The 18,464-nt window shown below is 40.8% G+C and overlaps 1 protein-coding gene across 4 annotated transcripts in view; it reads left to right on the forward strand.

Annotated features, from left to right (window-relative positions):
* HDAC7 (histone deacetylase 7) overlaps positions 1-18,464 on the forward strand; it is a 579,208-nt gene that overhangs the window by 549,306 nt on the left and 11,438 nt on the right. For all 4 annotated transcript variants that reach the window (XM_069758685.1, XM_069758686.1, XM_069758684.1 and 1 more), the window contains 4 exons: positions 589-644; positions 761-848; positions 9,924-10,043; positions 12,477-12,574. In XM_069758685.1, the coding sequence (XP_069614786.1) occupies positions 589-644; positions 761-848; positions 9,924-10,043; positions 12,477-12,574 (362 nt within the window). The remainder of the gene's footprint in view (positions 1-588; positions 645-760; positions 849-9,923; positions 10,044-12,476; positions 12,575-18,464) is intronic.

Raw genomic sequence — 18,464 nt, forward strand, 5'->3', positions numbered from 1 at the left:
TCTGGGTGCGATTGAGCACTTAAAGATCCTCTGTCTCCTGAAGTTGTTTCTCCACCCAGCACCAGCCACTTTAGCCTGAAACATAGTTTAATGTTTGAGTTCCTTTCCACTTACTTCACATACACAGTGGGCTGTGAATTAAGCTAAAGTGGCTGTTGTCTGGCAGAGAAACTTCCTGAGGAGGCAGAGGCTTCTTAGGTGCTCTGATACGCCCACAGAGCATTTAATGCATCTTTTGCATATGACTGAAAATGCTAATTATTCAGGAATGCAGCGACAGAGAAGAAAAAAAAGGTGTCCAAGGATTTACATTTCAAAGACCTGCATGCCCATGTGTGTGGTTTGGGGTGGTTGATCTAATTGACACTTAAAAAAAAAAAACATATATGATTTTAAGCCTTTTTTTAAATTGTGTAATCATACCTTCAGACTTGTATGCTCTCCTCCACCATCTGCATGGATGATCTCTAAAATAATAGATCATAAGGTCTGTTTTATAAGCACTAGCAAAAGTTATTCAGCCTTAAAGCTAAAATAATAAAGGGAATCCCGCAGTCAGCTCATCAGACTTTCTCTTCTTGGTTACAGAACGGATTTGCCTTGGTGAGGCCCCCAGGACATCATGCGGACCCTTCCAACGCCATGTATGAACATGCTTTATTTACACTTCTGCTAACACCGCTGAGACACTATGTATTCAGGACTGTGTCCTTCATAACTGAATGTCTGTGTCCTGACACTGGCGTTATTGTCTCTCCAGGGGGTTCTGCTTCTTCAATTCTGTAGCCATTGCAGCTAAGCAACTACAGCAAAGACTAGATGTAAGAAAGATTCTTATAGTGGACTGGGTGAGTACAGTAGTATCACACGTGTCATAAAGCTGTACGTTCCCAAATTTTTTATTATTGCTGTTTATCAACGAAGTAACAGAACGTCCACATGCATCAGATCTGCTGCAGATTTTACACAGCAAAAATCATGCAGGAAATTCATGAAATGGTGCTGATTTTGTTGTGAGAATGCTGCGGAGTCACTGCACATTAGACTATTCGAGTAAGTTCTCGCGATGAGTATTTAGTGCATTTTTTAGGCTGCACTTTTTTGCCGTGCAAAATACGCCGAGCGTTCGGGTAGGTGCTCACGTTGAGTATTTGCAGAAAAATTTTCTTCACCAAAAACCAGAGCGTTGACAGTAAAAAAAAAAAAAAAAACGGTGCCAAATACACACTTTCTAATGCATTTTTACATGCATTCTTCATGTGTTTTTACTTGCGATTTTTCACTCCTTCATTTGAAAACGTGAAAAAAATGCAAAAACTCTGAAAGAGATGATATCCTGCAGATCTGGAAAAAAACAAAACTGCTTTGATGGTTTGGAGACCCAGGAGGACGGGAGCATTAAGCAGTGTGTGCATGAGATTTCAGAAATCTTTTTAACGTCAAGGATAAAAAATGCACAGAAGAAAGTTGTCAACAACGCAGCCATTACAGTTTCAGCACAGTGTAGGTGATTTATAGAAATCTCATGCCCGCTGTGATTTTTCTTGACTGACTTGCAGTGCGATTTTGAAATCTGCAACATGTCCGTTTTTCTTGCGGTAAATATGCGCCTTATTTGCAAATTTTCCCCATATACTTGAATAAGAAAATTTGCTCATTCAGACATCGGTTGAGAAAAGTAGACCAGGGGTCATCAATGATTTTGATCAGATTTTCATCAGTCATCAGAGTTTGGTCCAATTTTCATCAGGTTTTCATGTATGTGAAAAAAATATCTAACCGTCCATCTATGTAACAGTCTGAAAATCTAGCACATCTGAGTGCTGTCTGATTTTTTTATTTTTTTTTCACTGACCCATAGACTAGTATTGCCTATCTTGAAACACAACACCGTTTAATATCGGACTTGTCCCTGCAATTTTATACGGAGCACAAAAGCTCACGGACATGATAATTCACTATTATAGGTACAAGCGCTATCCACAGATAGCACTCCTACGCAAAATACGGAGGTCTGAATGAGCCCCTTGTCAGACGTGGAAGTTTTGCTGCAGATTTTTACAGATTTTTTTAAAATCACTATAACATGCTGATTTTGTTGTGCATTTTTCCACAGAGTTCACCCCTACCACTGTAAATGGTGACATTAGCAGAGAAGTCCACAGAATTTTTGTGCAAAAACGATCACCAGTGTGATAATTTGATGAGAAATCTCATATGTAAACTGAGCATTGTATTGCACTGCAGATTCCTCGCATGCAATTCTGCAAGTAAAATCCACAGGAAAACGCCTGTGAACCTACAATATAATATACACAGCAATAGTTATTTGTTGATTTTCTCAGCAATGTGTGAAAGAGATTTTGAAAGAAGGTGAAGAGTTTTCAAACCCTGCAGACATATATTAAATGCTACTACAACTTCCGTGACGAAAGAGCCTCGGCTTGACTAGACACCTCCAGTTCATCTACTAGGGGCAGTTGCTCTGTCACTTTGCCTACTGCTACTGTTTCATGCATTGCACCAAGGGACATTGCAGAAACAAGATAACATCAGAAGATAATTTTATGGGTTCTTATATACAGCCATGGCCAAAAATGTTGGCACCCCAGAAAATGAAGAAGTATTTCTCCCAGAAAATTATTGCAGTTACACATGTTTTATTATACACATGTTTAATTCATTGTGTGTATTGAACCAATACAAAAAAACCTGAGAAAAAAAAGCAAATTGGACATAATTTCACACTAAACCCCCAAAATGCCCCCGTCAAAATTATTGGCACCATCAACTTAATATTTGGTTGCACAATGTTTGGAATAATTAACTGTAATCAGTCGCTTCCTATAACCATCAGCAGCAAACGTCTTACTCCTTTCAATCTGGAATTTTGGATCACTCCTCTTTTGAAACTGGTCCAGGTCTCCCATGTTTGAAGGTGCCTTCTCAGACAGCAATTTTAAGATCTCTCCACAGGTGTTCAATGGTATATAGATCCCGACTCATTGCTGGCCACTTCAGAACTCTCCAGCGCTTTGTTTCCATTCATTTCTGGGTGCTTCTTGAAGTATGTTTAGGGTCATTGTCTTGCCGGAAGACACATGACCTAGGACCCAAGCCCAGCTTTCTGATACTGGCACTACATTACGACCCAAAATCCTTTGGTAATCTTCAGATTTCATGATGCCTTGCATACAGTCAAAGCATGCAGTGTCAGAGGCAGCAAAACACCCCCAAAACATCTTTGAATCTCCACTATACTTGACTTTAGGTACGGTGTTCTTTTATTTTTAGGCCTCATTCCGTTTTGGTAAAGAGTAGAATAATGTGCTTTACCAAAAAGCTCTATCTTGGTCTCATCTGTCCACAAGATGCTTTCCCAGAAGGATTTTGGCTTACTCACGTACATTTTGGCAAACTGCAGTCTAGCTTTTATATGTCTGTGTCCTCCTGGATGTCTTGCCATAGAGTTTCATTTCATTCAAATGTCGATGGATAGCTTAGACTTACACTGATGCACTCGGATACTGCAGGACAGCTTGAATTTCTGTGGAACTTGATTGGGGCTGTTTATCCACCATCTGGACTATCCTGCATTGCAACCTTTCATCATTTTTTCCTCTGCTGTCCACGTCCAAGGAGATTAGCTACATTGCCATGGATTGTAAAGTTCTTGACTATGTTGCTCACCGTGGAAAAAGAAACATAAAGATCTCTAAAGGTGGACTTGTAACCTTGAGATTGTTGATATTGTTTAATAATTTTGGTTCTTAAGTCCTCAGACAGTTCTCTTCACCTCTTTCTGTTTTCCATGCTTAGCGTGGCAGTTTCTCCTCTTAGGCTATGTGCACATGCTGCGGATTTTGCGGCAGATCCGCAGGGGTTTTAACGCTGCGGATCTACAGCTGTTTTGCATGAGTTTACAGTACCATGTAAACCTATGGAAAACAAAATTCGCAGTGCACATGCTGCAGAAAAAAAGCGTGGAAACGCTGCGTTGTTTATTCCGCAGCATGTCAATTCTTTGTGCGGTTTCCGCTTCTGTTTCCACCTGCTCCATAATAGGAATCCGTAGGTGTAAATCTGCGTTAATTCCGTAGTAAATGCGCAGGTAATTCGCAGTGCGGTTTACCTGCGGATTTACAAAAACAGGTGCGGAAAAATCCACAGACATCCCACCTACGTGTGCACATACCCTTATTGTCTTGTTTCAGGTATAATTTTCATATTGCTCACACCTGTTACTTTCCACAGGTGAGTTTGAACGAGCATCACATGTTTCAAACAAAGTTGTTTACCCGCGATTTTGGAAAGGTGCCAACAATTTTGCCTGTCCCATTCTTGGGTGTTTTGTGTGAAATACAATACACTTTATTGATCCTGAGGGAAATTATGGAATGATGTCCAAATTGCCATTTTTTTGCGAATGTGTTATATGTGTATAACAAAACATGTGTAATTACAATAGTTTTTTTGGGAGACAGCCTGGTTGCATATTTACATTGCAACATGTTATTTGTGTTTAAGCACCAAAAATCTTAACTACCAAGTCCATATTTTGCTCATACTGTTCTGTTTTCCTATTATATCTTAAGGGAAATAATGGATTTGCCGGAGCACATTTAGACCTGGCTACACTATGGCTTTTTTTAGTGTTGCTGCTTGATTTTAACTTTAACTACAGCTGCCGTCCAAAGCAATACATTGTGTTGTATGAAATTTATTAGACTGCAGCTACCAATTAATATCAATCAGTAGCGCTATTAAAAGTAGCAGTGTAGTCCAGGCTTAAGGACTCATTCAGACGTCCATCTTTCCCGTGCAAGTTGTATCCGTTTTTCTCCTAGTATCTAGTGTAGGCTGTGGGTTTGTTCACATGTTCAGGTTTTTTTGCAGACCATGTGGTTCACGCATAATCTTGGAGAAATGTCAAATATTAAATTGAGCGATCAAAGTCGACAGTGCAAGTCTGAGTCAGTGACAAATTTGGACCGTACTCTGATCCCATCCTGAGTGCTTATCCATTTATCACGGACTACCTGCTAGATAGTAGAAGGCGAAGAAACTTTTTTTTTTTCTCATCCAAGAAAAACTGATGAAATCTGGACCAAACTCGGATGGTACTCCGTTCAAACTTGAAGAAACGCTAAAAAAAAAAATCACCGGTGAATCTAGGACCGTTTGTCTCATACGATAAAAAGATGAATGTCTTAACGAGCTCTGACTCAAGCTAATAATATAGTAAACTGTGAGTTGGGTTTGGCAGAGGCTTTGGAATTGAGGTACCACTGTGTTACTTGTGGTGTCACTTAGGAGGTGATTTGTGGTTGCTTACAGTTGCGGTAAGGTTTAATTATCCTCTTAGGCTGCAGTGAGTAGTGGATAATGGTATCATGTGTGGTGACATGACATAAAACCTCTTTCTTTAATCTAGTGTCGTGGCTTTCTCTGTAATTGCATTTTTCAAATGCACCACAGGTTGCACTACAGATATGTCCAGCCCAATATATATCGAATATATAAAGCTGAATGTATGTGTGTATGTATGTATGTCCGGGATTGGCATCTGCACCATCGCAGCTACAGCCACAAAATTTTGCACAGTCACACGTCTGGACCCCGAGAGCGTCATAGGCTATGTTGTGAGGTGAAATTTTAACCCCGCGCTTTCTAATTCACCAAACAATTTTGCCCCTATCTAAATAATGGGGAAAAAGTGAAAGGAAAAGTGTAGGAGGCAAATTGACAGCTGCCAGATGTGAACAAGGAGCGATGGCGCCAAAGAGTATATACCGTACAGTTGCTAAGGTGGGGCCCCGACATGGGATACTCACCACACATGGGGATATGAACACACACACAAAATGCGCCACACACTACCACGTGCTTGAACACATATACCACCCTCAGCACACATTTCACCACACATACACCAACCTCGCCACATAAGTCGAAACACAAAAGTCGCCACTCAAAACTCGCCACGCGCAAAACTCGCCACATGCAAAACTAGGCTCACGCAAAACTCGCCACACGTGGAAAACTCGCCACAGGTGGAAAAATTGCACACGCGGAAAAATTGCCACATGCACAAAAGTTGCAACACATGCAAAAGTTGCCTCACACAAAACTTGCACATACTCAAACGCACCACACATAAAACTCGCCACGCGCAAAACTCGCCATATGCAAATCTTGCTGCACACAACTTGCTACACGAACCTGTCACATGCAACTCGACACACAAAAAGTTGCTACACGCATGTCGCCACACAAAACTCATCTCCCAAAAGTCGCTACATGAATGTCACCACATGCAACTCAACACACACAACTTGACACATGAAACTCGCCCTAAAACACACACAAGTCTGGTATTATCCTTCAAAAATAAAAATCTGATTAATAAGCAAACTACAAGAGCAACAAATGTACCATATAGGAAATACGGCAGCTGTCAGTCACATGAGCTGTCTATTATGTGTATGTGTGAGCTAATATATACTGCCAGGGGGGCGAGGGCTTCCTGTTGGCTGGTGATCAGGCTGCCAATTTAGCTTACAAATACTGAGGTAAAAACACTGACCAAATAACGTGTGAACGCGGTCTAATACAGGAGGAGATGACACACAGGTTTATACTATATACAGGAGAGATGACACAGGTATATACTATATACAGGAGGAGATGACGCAGGTATATACTATATACAGGAGGAGATGACACACAGGTATATACTATATACAGGAGAAGATGACACACAGGTGTATATACTATATACAGGAGCAGATTACACATATATGTATATACTATATACAGGAGGAGATGACATACAGGTATATACTATATACAGGAGGAGATGACACAGGTATATACTATATACAGGAGGAGATGACACACACCTATATACTATATACAGGGGAGATGACACACAGGTATATACAGGAGGAGATGACATGCAGGTATATACTATATACAGGAGGACACGACACAGGTATATACTATATACAGGAGGAGATGACATACAGTTATATACTATATACAGGAGGAGATGACAACCTGGTATATACTATATACAGGGGAGATGACATACAGGTACATACTATATACAGGGGCGATGACACACAGGTATATACTATATACAGTAGATATGACAGACAGGAATATAATATATACAGGAGGAGATGACATACAGGTATATACTATATACAGGAGGAGATGACACAGGTATATACTATATACAGGAGCAGATGATACACAGGTATATACTATATACAGGAGGAGATGATTTACAGGTACATACTATATACAGGAGGAGATGACACACGTATATACTATATACAGGAGGAGATGACATACAAGTATATACTATATTAAAGAGGAGATGACACATAAGTATATAGAGGAGGAGATGACATACAGCAGATATATACTATATACAGGAGATGACATACAGGTATATACTATATATAGGAGGAGATAACATACAGGTATATACTATATACAGGAGGAGATGACACATGGGTATATACAATATACAGGAGGAGATGACATACAGCAGGTATATATTATTTACAGGGGAGATAACATCCAGGTAAATGTCATATGGGAGGTGGAGCCACATATTCATTACTGTAATGAGCGGTACCATGTGACCGCTCAGTACAGGAAGAAGCTGGGGTGTCGGGAAGCCAGGGACCTGCAGGGACCGCACCAGGAACAGGTGAGTATAAGTAGACAGCCCCCACTCCCCCTCCCCTGCCGACCCCTGGGTATGACTCGAGTATAAGCGGAGAGGGGGACTTTCAGCCCCCAAAAATGGGCTGAAAATCTCGGCTTATACACGAGTATATACGGTATTTGATACAATAAAAAAAACAGAAGTTAGTATTTGGTACAGAAACCTTTGTTTGGAATTACAAAGTTCAGATGTTTCCTGTAGTTCTTTACCAAGTTTGCACATACAGATCTTCTTCAAATCTTTCTTGTTTCGGGGCTGTCGTTGGGAACATTGTGTTTCCACTCCCTCTAGAGATGTTATATTGGATTCAGGTCTGGAGACTGGCTAGACCACTCCAGGACCTTGAAATGCTTCTTACGGAGCCACTCCTTAGTTGCCCTGGCTGTGTGTTTTGGGTCATTGTCATGCTAGAAGACCCAGCCATGACCCATCTTCAATGCTGTTACTGAGGGAAGGAAGTTGTTGGCCAAAATCTCACGATACATGACCCCATCCATCCTCCATTCACTACAGTGCAGTCGTCCTGGCCCCTGTCTGCCATCAAGTCCATTGCTTGCTATTCATTACAGGATACAATTCATAGTACTTGTTTCTCACCCAGAAAGCTCTCCACAGTGCGGCGCCCCCTTACATCTCCTCCCTCATTTCTGTCTATCGGCCTAGCCGACCACTGTGCTCTGCAAACGACTTTCGACTAATCTCTGCACTGATCCGTACCTCCCACTCCCGACTCCAAGACTTCTCCCGTGTTGCGCCAATCCTCTGGAATGCTCTACCCCAAGATATTAGGACAATCCACAATTTGCATAGTTTTAAACGCTCCCTCAAAACACATTTTTCACGTTCACTAATCAAAGTCATTTTATGTTTGTGTGTGTGTGTGTGTAGCCCATTCACTATATCCACCTATCCCCCACCCCCTGAAGATGGCTGGACCATCATTGTAAATACACACCTGTACTTTGTATTTCCCCACCTCATTGTAGATTGTAAGCTCTTACGAGCAGGTTCGTTTTATTTCGCTTTAATTATTGTATTGGTAACGTTGTTACTTATGACTGTTGTGTTTGAAACTGTTAAGCTGTAATGCGCTGCGGAATAAGTAGGCGCTATACAAATAAAGATTATTATTATTAATGCATGTCGGTGGGAAAACTTGCAAAATTGGCAGTGTATCAAATACTTATTTCTCCCACTTGTTGGTGTGTCTCACGTTTCAGGAGCTCATCCATGTTATCCTCCTCCCTGTACTGTATCTGGCACTATGGCCCCTTTCACATCATCAGTCTTTTGCCATCAGTCACAATCCGTCGAATTTTGAAAAAAGTCGCCGGATCCGTTTTTTTTCTCATAAACTTGCATTAGCGACAGATTCCTTTTTTTTTTTTTTTAACCGAGCATGCTCCGATTCAATTAGCCAGATCCACCCAAAAAACGGATCCGTCGCATTAGTTTTTCACAATCTGCGACGGATCCGTCGAGCCAACGGATTGTGACTGATGGCAAAAACTGATGTGTGAAAGGGGCCTAAGACAACTGGCTGCAACCGGGGCCTCCACCACTATCTGCGGTGTGGCAAAATGTCAATTGGCTCTGCCCCTTGTTCAAAAAAATTACATGGTACAGATTCTTGGAGTTCAATACAAGAGTACCACACAAAAGAGTTACATTCACAATTTAAAAAAATGATTGATTTTACAGTACAGCCTAATCATTCATATACTGTAGCTCTGTATCTTCTTGTATTGGTAACATGGTAAATGTATTCCTAACACTACGTATGAGCTTGGTCACGTTCCATTGAATTCCTGCACATGTTTGATGGAACGAAGGCTCAACTTCTTGTGTTGAGGGATGTGATATGGGCTGAGCTAATATTTTTTGCTTACATGTATACATGGTATCATCAGTAATTATTAATTTCATAATTTTGATGATTATTCTCACAATGTAAAGAGCATATATTTATTTGAGAAATCTATTCTACCATCCGGGCTATTTTGTTTCCAATTTGGCTTAAATTTCCATCATTTTTAGGTCAGATGTATTAGACCAATTTATGCCTGCTTTACTTTGGTTCCGATTTTGCCACAACTATCAATAGTTTGTGGAACTGCTTTAGTACTTTAATTACTTTTATGGTTTTCGAGTCACTCAATCTTCACTTTTTCTTGTTGATTAGGATGTGCACCATGGCAATGGAACTGAACGAGTTTTTTACAGAGACCCCAGCGTTTTGTACATCTCCCTGCATCGACACGATGATGGCAACTTCTTTCCTGGGAGCGGAGCTGCCGACCAGGTGATCAGAGTCTCAATAATGACACAAGTCTGTCAGAGGTTTCTAATCCGTAGCATTACTCCACTTCCTGCTGGTTAACCGCTTGTCACAAGGCAGACAGGGGCTTTGGCTTCTACAATCTTTGCAGCCCTTAATAGTAAGACTCCACTTCATGGGATTCCAAGCCATGCGCTTTCTTCCAATAATCGTAGGCAGATGACATACTTAGAAGGCTAGGATTGACATCGCTGATCACGTGCTGCCTCTACTACTGAAGGGACTCTTGGGGATGAAGGGCTGAGAGGATTTTGCATTGTAAACAGTTTATCATCATCACTTTGATATTTTGAGGAACAAAGGATTTTGCAAAAAAAAAACGGGGAGGAAAGATGCAGAACAGATGGGAAATATACGTTCCTGCCCAAAATAACTCCTTTGAAAACAATGTTATAAAAGTGATAGACAGAATGCTTGCTTTTCATCATTTGAAGCTTTTGCAAGAGAAAAAAAAACTTTTATCTCCTGAACTGTTAACCTCTTAGCTGCACAAGGAGCCTGGAGCTTCACATTGTCAGCCAGACTCATTTTATCTTGAGAAACTCCCGTCCACTCCCGTATTATTTTTGGGTGGTTGTCTTATCAAACTAGATGTTATTTTGACATGTTCCTGACCAAGCAGCTGATCAAGGGTGTTTGGCTCAAAATAACCAGGTCTGATTCTGGTTTCTGGTTTTCACTTTCACACATACTCCGTCATCTGTCAGTGTAAATATTGTTAGACACGCCAACTAGATATATTGGTTTTTATTTTACAAAATATTGGAATTAGTGTTCTCCTGATATTACAGTGATTGATTTTAGCATCTATCCTGCTTTGCCGTATTTGTATCCAATCGTGTGCAGATGTGATACTGATCTTATAGGACAAGATGTGGTCTACTGGTTAGGATTGGGCATGACAAGAGTGGGTTCGTGCCAAAGATCTGAATGTTTTAGAAAATGAGTAGAAGAGATCTGTGGATTTCAACCTTTGTTTCGCCAGCTGAAAAGCCACAGATTGGAGACCACTTTGGTAGACAAAAGCCCTTAGTTTGTCAGCGTTTTTTTATGCAGCAAAATCTAATATCTTGGCATGAAAGAACACGTTTTCTTTGCTTTTCGTTTTTTTGCGGCGGTTTTGGCATGCTAGAAAACCTGAGACCTGTGTTTTTGGTGCGTTTTTTTCAGCGATTTTTCACCACCCATTCAAGTTAATGAGTGAAAAGCGCTGAAAGAAGTGACATGCTCTGAGTCCAAAAAAAAAACATGCAAAGCACAAAATACTGATGACAAATAAACCAATGTGTGTGCATGAGATTTCTGAAATCTCACAGGCTTTGCTGCTACTGTAAAAAGCTGCTGAAAATTAGCAGTAAAAAAATGTATAAAAAAAGCAGCAAAAGCGCCCTGTGTAATCTTAGAATCAATACTCAGAAATTATGACAGAGGATGTAACAAGATTTTAGGCAAAGCATCCATATGTTCTTCACACATTGGAAAGCGGCCACCTTTATAGGTAGTAGAGATGCACAAGAGCCATCAACATTTCTTATCTGAGGGGAAAATATAAAGAAAGGGAAAATATTACTGTTTTTTATGAAAAGTTATCTAAAGGTGTCTAAAGGCTGTGGTGAAACCTACTGATTTTGAAGAGACCAGCCAACCATCCTATGTGTATGGGGGCCTACTGGTTCTCCCTTGATCTGTTCGAATTCAAACAGCCGATCCTTTTAATCTCTTGGGGTACAAGCCGTCGCTAGAATGAGTTGGCAGCGTTCTACGCTGTATATCTACCCGTTTTCTGAATGCTGAGCTCTGTATAACCCGCCTACACTACTAATTGGCAGCTTTTTGTGTACATGGGCAGGAAGCTTCCAATCAGTGGTTGGGGGCAGAGTTATATGGATCTCTTGTGTATGGAGTACTACATGGAGCAGGTTTACTATTCCTCTGGTGATAACCTGTTGTTGATAAAACATTGATTTTACCAAAACTGCAGCAAGCAGCACAATCAGTTACACATTTTTGTAATTAAGGTATTTGTCTTTATATTATACAGCTCTCGGTTTAGGTGGCAAAGACCTGGTGACAAATGCTTTTCAAAAGTACTCCATAATCATTAGATTTGTGATGGATTCTACTAAAACATGCAGGAACATCCAGTAATGATCACAGGACCCTGACCAGTATAGTATTAGAAGATGTGTAGGCACCACTATAGTAGCTCCCCCTCTAGGTTTTGGCATGGAAAAAAATGTACAGATAGCTCCAACAGCTGTTATGCGTGACCAAACCTCACCTGGATGCGTTCACCTCAAACCTTCCATCATGACCACAGGAGAACACTCTGTTCAAAGCATTCTTGTTCTACTTAAGTGCATATTATCATGAACTTACATGTCATCTTAATCACAGGTTGGTGCCAACAGTGGAGAGGGCTTCAATGTGAATGTTGCCTGGGCAGGAGGTTTAGATCCCCCTATGGGTGATGCAGAGTATCTTGCCGCCTTCAGGTGAGTCTCCAAATGTATTCCTCTACCCTTCCCTTTTTCTTGCCTTCCCCTCTTTTTCTAGGTTTCCTTCCTCCTCTACTCTGCTCCCACTTTTCACTCCTTTTCGTTTCTGTCTTTTCTGACCTTGTAGTGCATTTTAGTGCTGGTGGAATATGCCGGATGAGGAGAGCTGGGGACTGAAGCCCTCTGGGTGTCCACAGTACAGGTATTATTTGGGCAATATCAGTGCACCCCTCTCCCAGTTAGACATTTGTATCCGTATCCATACACCTAACAGGTACAATCAACACGAGTTGCTGTGGACTGACTGACCCAACACATTGTGCACCATTAGTAAGACAGGTGGGCTGTATACACAGCCATTGTCCAATACCCTAACTAAGGATAAGCCATTTGGCTTTTATTCAGGGACTTTGTCTGCATGGTCATACTAATAATGTTTTACATTGCTTGGAGTGCTCTGAAATTAACTTATGTGCTCAGAGTGTGGCATGCAGCCCAATGCCGGGTAACAGTCAGCAATGCCCGTCCTCACTACCAGCACCGGTCCACCCTGATGTCTCTTTGCTTTCTTCTAAGACATTGTTTCTGGTTTATTTCTCAGCTCGCGCTTTCCTTTACTTGTGGTGATGTGTTCTGGAGTCGGTACGGTATCTTTCGAACCTGCCCTCTTTAACATTTGATAATAGAAATGACCACCTTCTGGTTAATTGATGCTGTCCTGCAGCAAATCCAATTCCTTCATATCTTCTATACCTCTAGAATAAAGCTGATGCGTTTTTCTTTTCTGTGGAGATATGGGTCATCATCTGCAAGTCTGCGAATGCAATAAAATCAAACTTTACTTGCACAAAGTAATATGTGCCGCTATATATTACTGTCTGCCAAAAATCTTTGGCTCAAGTCACAAAATATCCTGGATGTAAAATGAAAAAAAAATAAATAAAAATTAAGTGACAGAGGAAACTTAGAGATACAGATATTGAGCGCATGTATACAAAATTAGTGTAGGTAGAAAGTGGTTGTGTTTCCTGTAGCAGCCATAAAGCTATTGATGGGTTGCGATAGGTACTGGAATAACAAATTTGATCATCAGATGGTTCATCCATTCTCCACTGTTATTCGTATGATTAGACGATAGATTCAAATATTTGATTTCTGCATTAAAAAAAGGCATAAACTGCTCCTTGATCCATGTTTGAAGCTGCAAACTGGCCACCAATAATCAATTACCTGTTGTATTGGCTTCAATTAAGGCTATGTGCCCACGTTGCGGGTTTTTTAAGAGGTTTCCCGCTGCGGAAACGCTTAAAAAATGCTTACATAAAGCATCCCATTCTTTTAATGCATTCCGCAATTTTTGTGCCCATGCTGCGTTTTTTTCTGCAGCGGAAAAGCATTTCGGAAAAAAATGCAGCATGTTCATTAATTTTGCGGAAAATCAGCGGTTTTGCCACTATAGAATTGTATTTGGACCATTGGAAAAAAAACTCTAAAAAACGCGACAAATACGCTTATAAAAACGCAAAATAAAACGCAAGCGGATTTCTTACCAAGGGAGTCCGGATTTGATCAGGAAAATTCTGCAACGTGGTTACATAGCCTAAGCCTCATTCAGGCATTCATTTTAGTCATACATGTTCTATCCTTGTTAGAACCTTTCTGGGGGGTTTATTTGTCTGTAAAAAAAAAAAAAAAGACTGAGAGATGTCCATTTTGGTGAATAGGTCCATGATAAAAAAAAAAAAAAAAAGCTCTCAGATGCCATCCATGTGGCATCCGACTGATGTTTATTTTTTACTATCTAATAGGTAGGAGAAGTTTGACAACTTTTTTTTTTTTTTTTTTTGGATGCTAGAAAACGGATACATAGACTAAAATATGGATGAAAATTAAGTGAAAAACAATGCTCCAAATCGATCCGTTTATCTCGTACACAAAATAAGAAAAACGTATGTATGGAAAAAACCTAAGTAAAAGCACCACTCTATATCCCACAGACTTAGATGGATGGAAATAGCAAACCGAGATCACTGGGGAGAGGGGGAAGCCCCAGAAGTGGGACACCCGCACCTACTTTACACTTATAAAATGTCTTGTGGCTATGCAATAATTGTCTAGAATAGGAACATTCCTTTAAAACTATTTTCATTTTGCACTGTCATTCCATTTTTAATTGTTACATTATTTTACCATTATAGTATACTATTTAGTATGATTAGTTATATGCTAAAAGCAGCTGCAGTCAGGGCCACAAAACCAAACCCGTCCACATTGTTCTGTGGTTGCAGAAGAAATCAATTAATCTCTTGAGTCTCGGCCTCTATGACAAATGAGAGCTATCCTTTATATTGACTGGATATCTACATTATATGTTTGCGGATTCATGAATAAGGAAACGAAGATCCCTAATTTAAAGGGGTCTACCCCTTGGATAACTCCTTCTTTATTGCTGTAGTCCTCTGTATAAAATAATAAAAGCTTACACTCCTCTCCCACATCGGTGCCGTTTCAGTGATATTGATTTACGGCTCTCATCGTGCTCGTATGACACTGAAATCCAAGTTTGTTTTTTTTTAAAATGTTCACCTGTACCATTTATTTTGAAAAATCATTGTGATGTATATAAGTATGTATAGTATTTCTGCTCCACCTGGAGGGGAGTAAATCCGATACTTAGACTTTGGTTATGTCCCTTTTTACCGATTGTGCTTTTCATACATTAATTTGGTTGAGGTCATTCCCATTTCGGGTACATCTAGCCATGATACCACCATGCAATGGTGTTAGAACCAGCCCTGGAAGCTACTATATGTTTGTCTGCATTACAAGTCACTTTCACAGTTATGTGTCTGGTTTGTAATGAAAGCCATCTACCACAACACATCCGTATCTGTGTACAGAGGTCTTTGCGCAATAGTTATATGAAATAATGGTAAGTAGTGCAGAAACCATTTGGAGTAGACATGGAGAATGGCCATGGCTTGGCATTGCCATGCAATATTAGCACAATTATAGTCTAGAAGGCAACGAGTTAAAGTGGGATTTTCGCGGTGACTTCAGTAGTGCCTTAATTCTCTTCCACGTTACGAGGTTGTTTCTTCCTGCCCACCAACCCCCTTCCCTTGTTTCTACATCTGGATCAGTTTTACTTGAAAGGGATTCTATAAATAGGTTTTCTGCACAAAGAAAGCATGATTCCGCTCATGGCTTCGCTCACAATCCTTATTTCCTCATTGCCAGGTTTTATGGCGCATTGCTTCTTGTGAGATTGTCAACTCTCTGGGATAGCTAATTAGGCAGCGAGCAGGTTCCTTCAAGTATTATTGTGGCATATAATAGGACCATCATGGAATCAGATATGTGCTTTCATGTTCTCAGACCAGTGTTCATATGTAGTCTTAGTCTTGGAAGCACCTGTGTCCTAGATACAGTGGAGGCCACCACTTTGTAGGCCAAACCAATATTCATGAACCTTTAAGGCATGTAGCCACCAATTGGGTCTCGCATAACATTCTCCAGATTCATTTTGGTTGCTGATGCAATATCTTGAGAATAGCATATAACAGAACACATTACTAATGTCCGGTTAAGTTAGTGATACCACTGCTGTAAAACACACCAACTATCTATTCATTTTCCTGACACTAGTATTTTTTTTTTCTCTATTGTCCTTTACTGGAAGTTTCTGTTATCTTGGGAAACCCTTTAAGGGCCTCAAAACTATTTTTTTCATCTGTATCATTGTAGAAATTTGAAGAATGTGACAATTGTACATGTGGTGAGGCACACATTAGGTTGAAAACAAGGACCAAGCCTTGACTCCAAAGCTAGCAAAGACATTTAACTTCATTTCCTAATATATAAAGGGTTATAATACATTAGAATGGCAGAAAATAATATCCCAAAATACATTTGCTTACTAAATTATTTTGTTATTGTTGGTCTTCAGATGGAAATTACTCTTTAAACGGGTTTTCCGCTACCTTAATCAAAATAGTGCATACTCGCCTCCTGCAGCGGTGACACTCCAGTGATGTCAAAGTAACCATTCCCGAAATTAGCGTAACGATGTGTACCGGCTGTGACTAATGAGTGGTCACTCTTCATCCGCTCTGACAGAATATTGATGCGCTGCAGCTGAAGAGTGTCCGCTCATGGCTGCTGATGGACATCCGCTCTTACGGAATATTGCTGAGCTGCAGGTGACGAGTGTCCGCTCATTGCTTCTGATGGACATCCGCTCTTACGGAATATTGCTGAGCTGCAGGTGACGAGTGTCCACTCATTGCTTCTGATGGACATCCGTTCTTACGGAATATTGCTGAGCTACAGGTGACGAGTGTCCGCTAATTGCTTCTGATGGACATCCGCTCTTACGGAATATTGCTGAGCTGCAGCTGATAAGCGGCCGCTTATTGGCTGCAGCCTACCCTTGACATAACAATGGCACATCACTTCCGGGAATAGTGGCACTGACCTAGCTGTAACGGCATCACTGCAAGAGGTGAATATATACGGTTTTAACTTTAATTTGGGACCTAAATTGATTAAGCTGGGATTGTCCGATAGTGGACAATCCTATTAAATTAATTGAATCAAACCAGAGAAGTGGGTACAGTAATTAGCCATGCTGTTCACAGATCTGTTTACAGGTAGAGAGTATAGACCCCCCTCAGACAAGCTCTCTTGATGTCTGAGGCATGGGTTTTGGAATGTTCCCCACCAAGGTCACAGAAGGTGAAAAAAGTGTCAGAGAACCTCCAAAAGCAGATGAGTGGAAGCATGTGACCAAAAGAAGCAAGAAGACCATGGAGAAATCACCAACCACACAACTAAAGAACCGATATCAAATCTTTGTAGAGGATGAAGATGGCACACCTAAGAATGAAGCAATACCAGCAAGCAAAAAAGAAAAGGGCACACAGCAACAAGTGACAGCAAAAAGTACAGCCAAGAAGCAACGAAGAGTGGTGGTGGTGGGAGACTCACTACTGAGAGGCACAGAAGCAGCCATCTGCAGACCGGACATAACTGCAAGAGAAGTATGCTGCCTTCCAGGTGCGATGATCAAGGATGTGACCGATAGGATACCAAAGCTCTTCAGCTCCAAGGACGTCCACCCATTTCTTCTGATACATGTTGGCACCAATGACACGGCAAGGAAGGACCTACCGACAATCTGCAAGGACTTTGAAGAGTTGGGGAAGAAAGTAAAGGAACTGGATGCACAGGTAGTTTTTTCTTCTATACTTCCAGTAGACGGGCATGGCACCAGGAGATGGAACAGGATCCTTGATGCAAACAACTGGCTAAGACGATGGTGCAGACAACAAGGATTTGGATTCCTGGACCACGGTGTGAATTACTGGTATGATGGACTCCTCGCCAGAGACGGACTACACCTCAACAAACCTGGGAAACACACATTCGCCAGAAGACTCGCTACACTCATCAGGAGGGCGTTAAACTAGAAGAAGAGGGGACGGGAAGAAAAACATTAGACTCGAACAAAGACGACCCAGGAAAACATACTCTGAAGGGAGGTAAGAACATTTCTAAAACAATCCACAGTGAGGAGATTGGAACAAAACAAAATCCTCTAAACTGCATGCTCGCAAACGCCAGAAGCCTGACAAACAAGATGGAAGAACTAGAAGCAGAAATATCTACAGGTAACTTTGACATAGTGGGAATAACCGAGACATGGTTAGATGAAAGCTATGACTGGGCAGTTAACTTACAGGGTTACAGTCTGTTTAGAAAGGATCGTAAAAATCGGAGAGGAGGAGGGGTTTGTCTCTATGTAAAGTCTTGTCTAAAGTCCACTTTAAGGGAGGATATTAGCGAAGGGAATGAGGATGTCGAGTCCATATGGGTTGAAATTCAT

The sequence above is a fragment of the Ranitomeya imitator genome, chromosome 3, assembly GCF_032444005.1.
Source record: "Ranitomeya imitator isolate aRanImi1 chromosome 3, aRanImi1.pri, whole genome shotgun sequence".
NCBI classification, from domain to species: domain Eukaryota; kingdom Metazoa; phylum Chordata; class Amphibia; order Anura; family Dendrobatidae; genus Ranitomeya; species Ranitomeya imitator.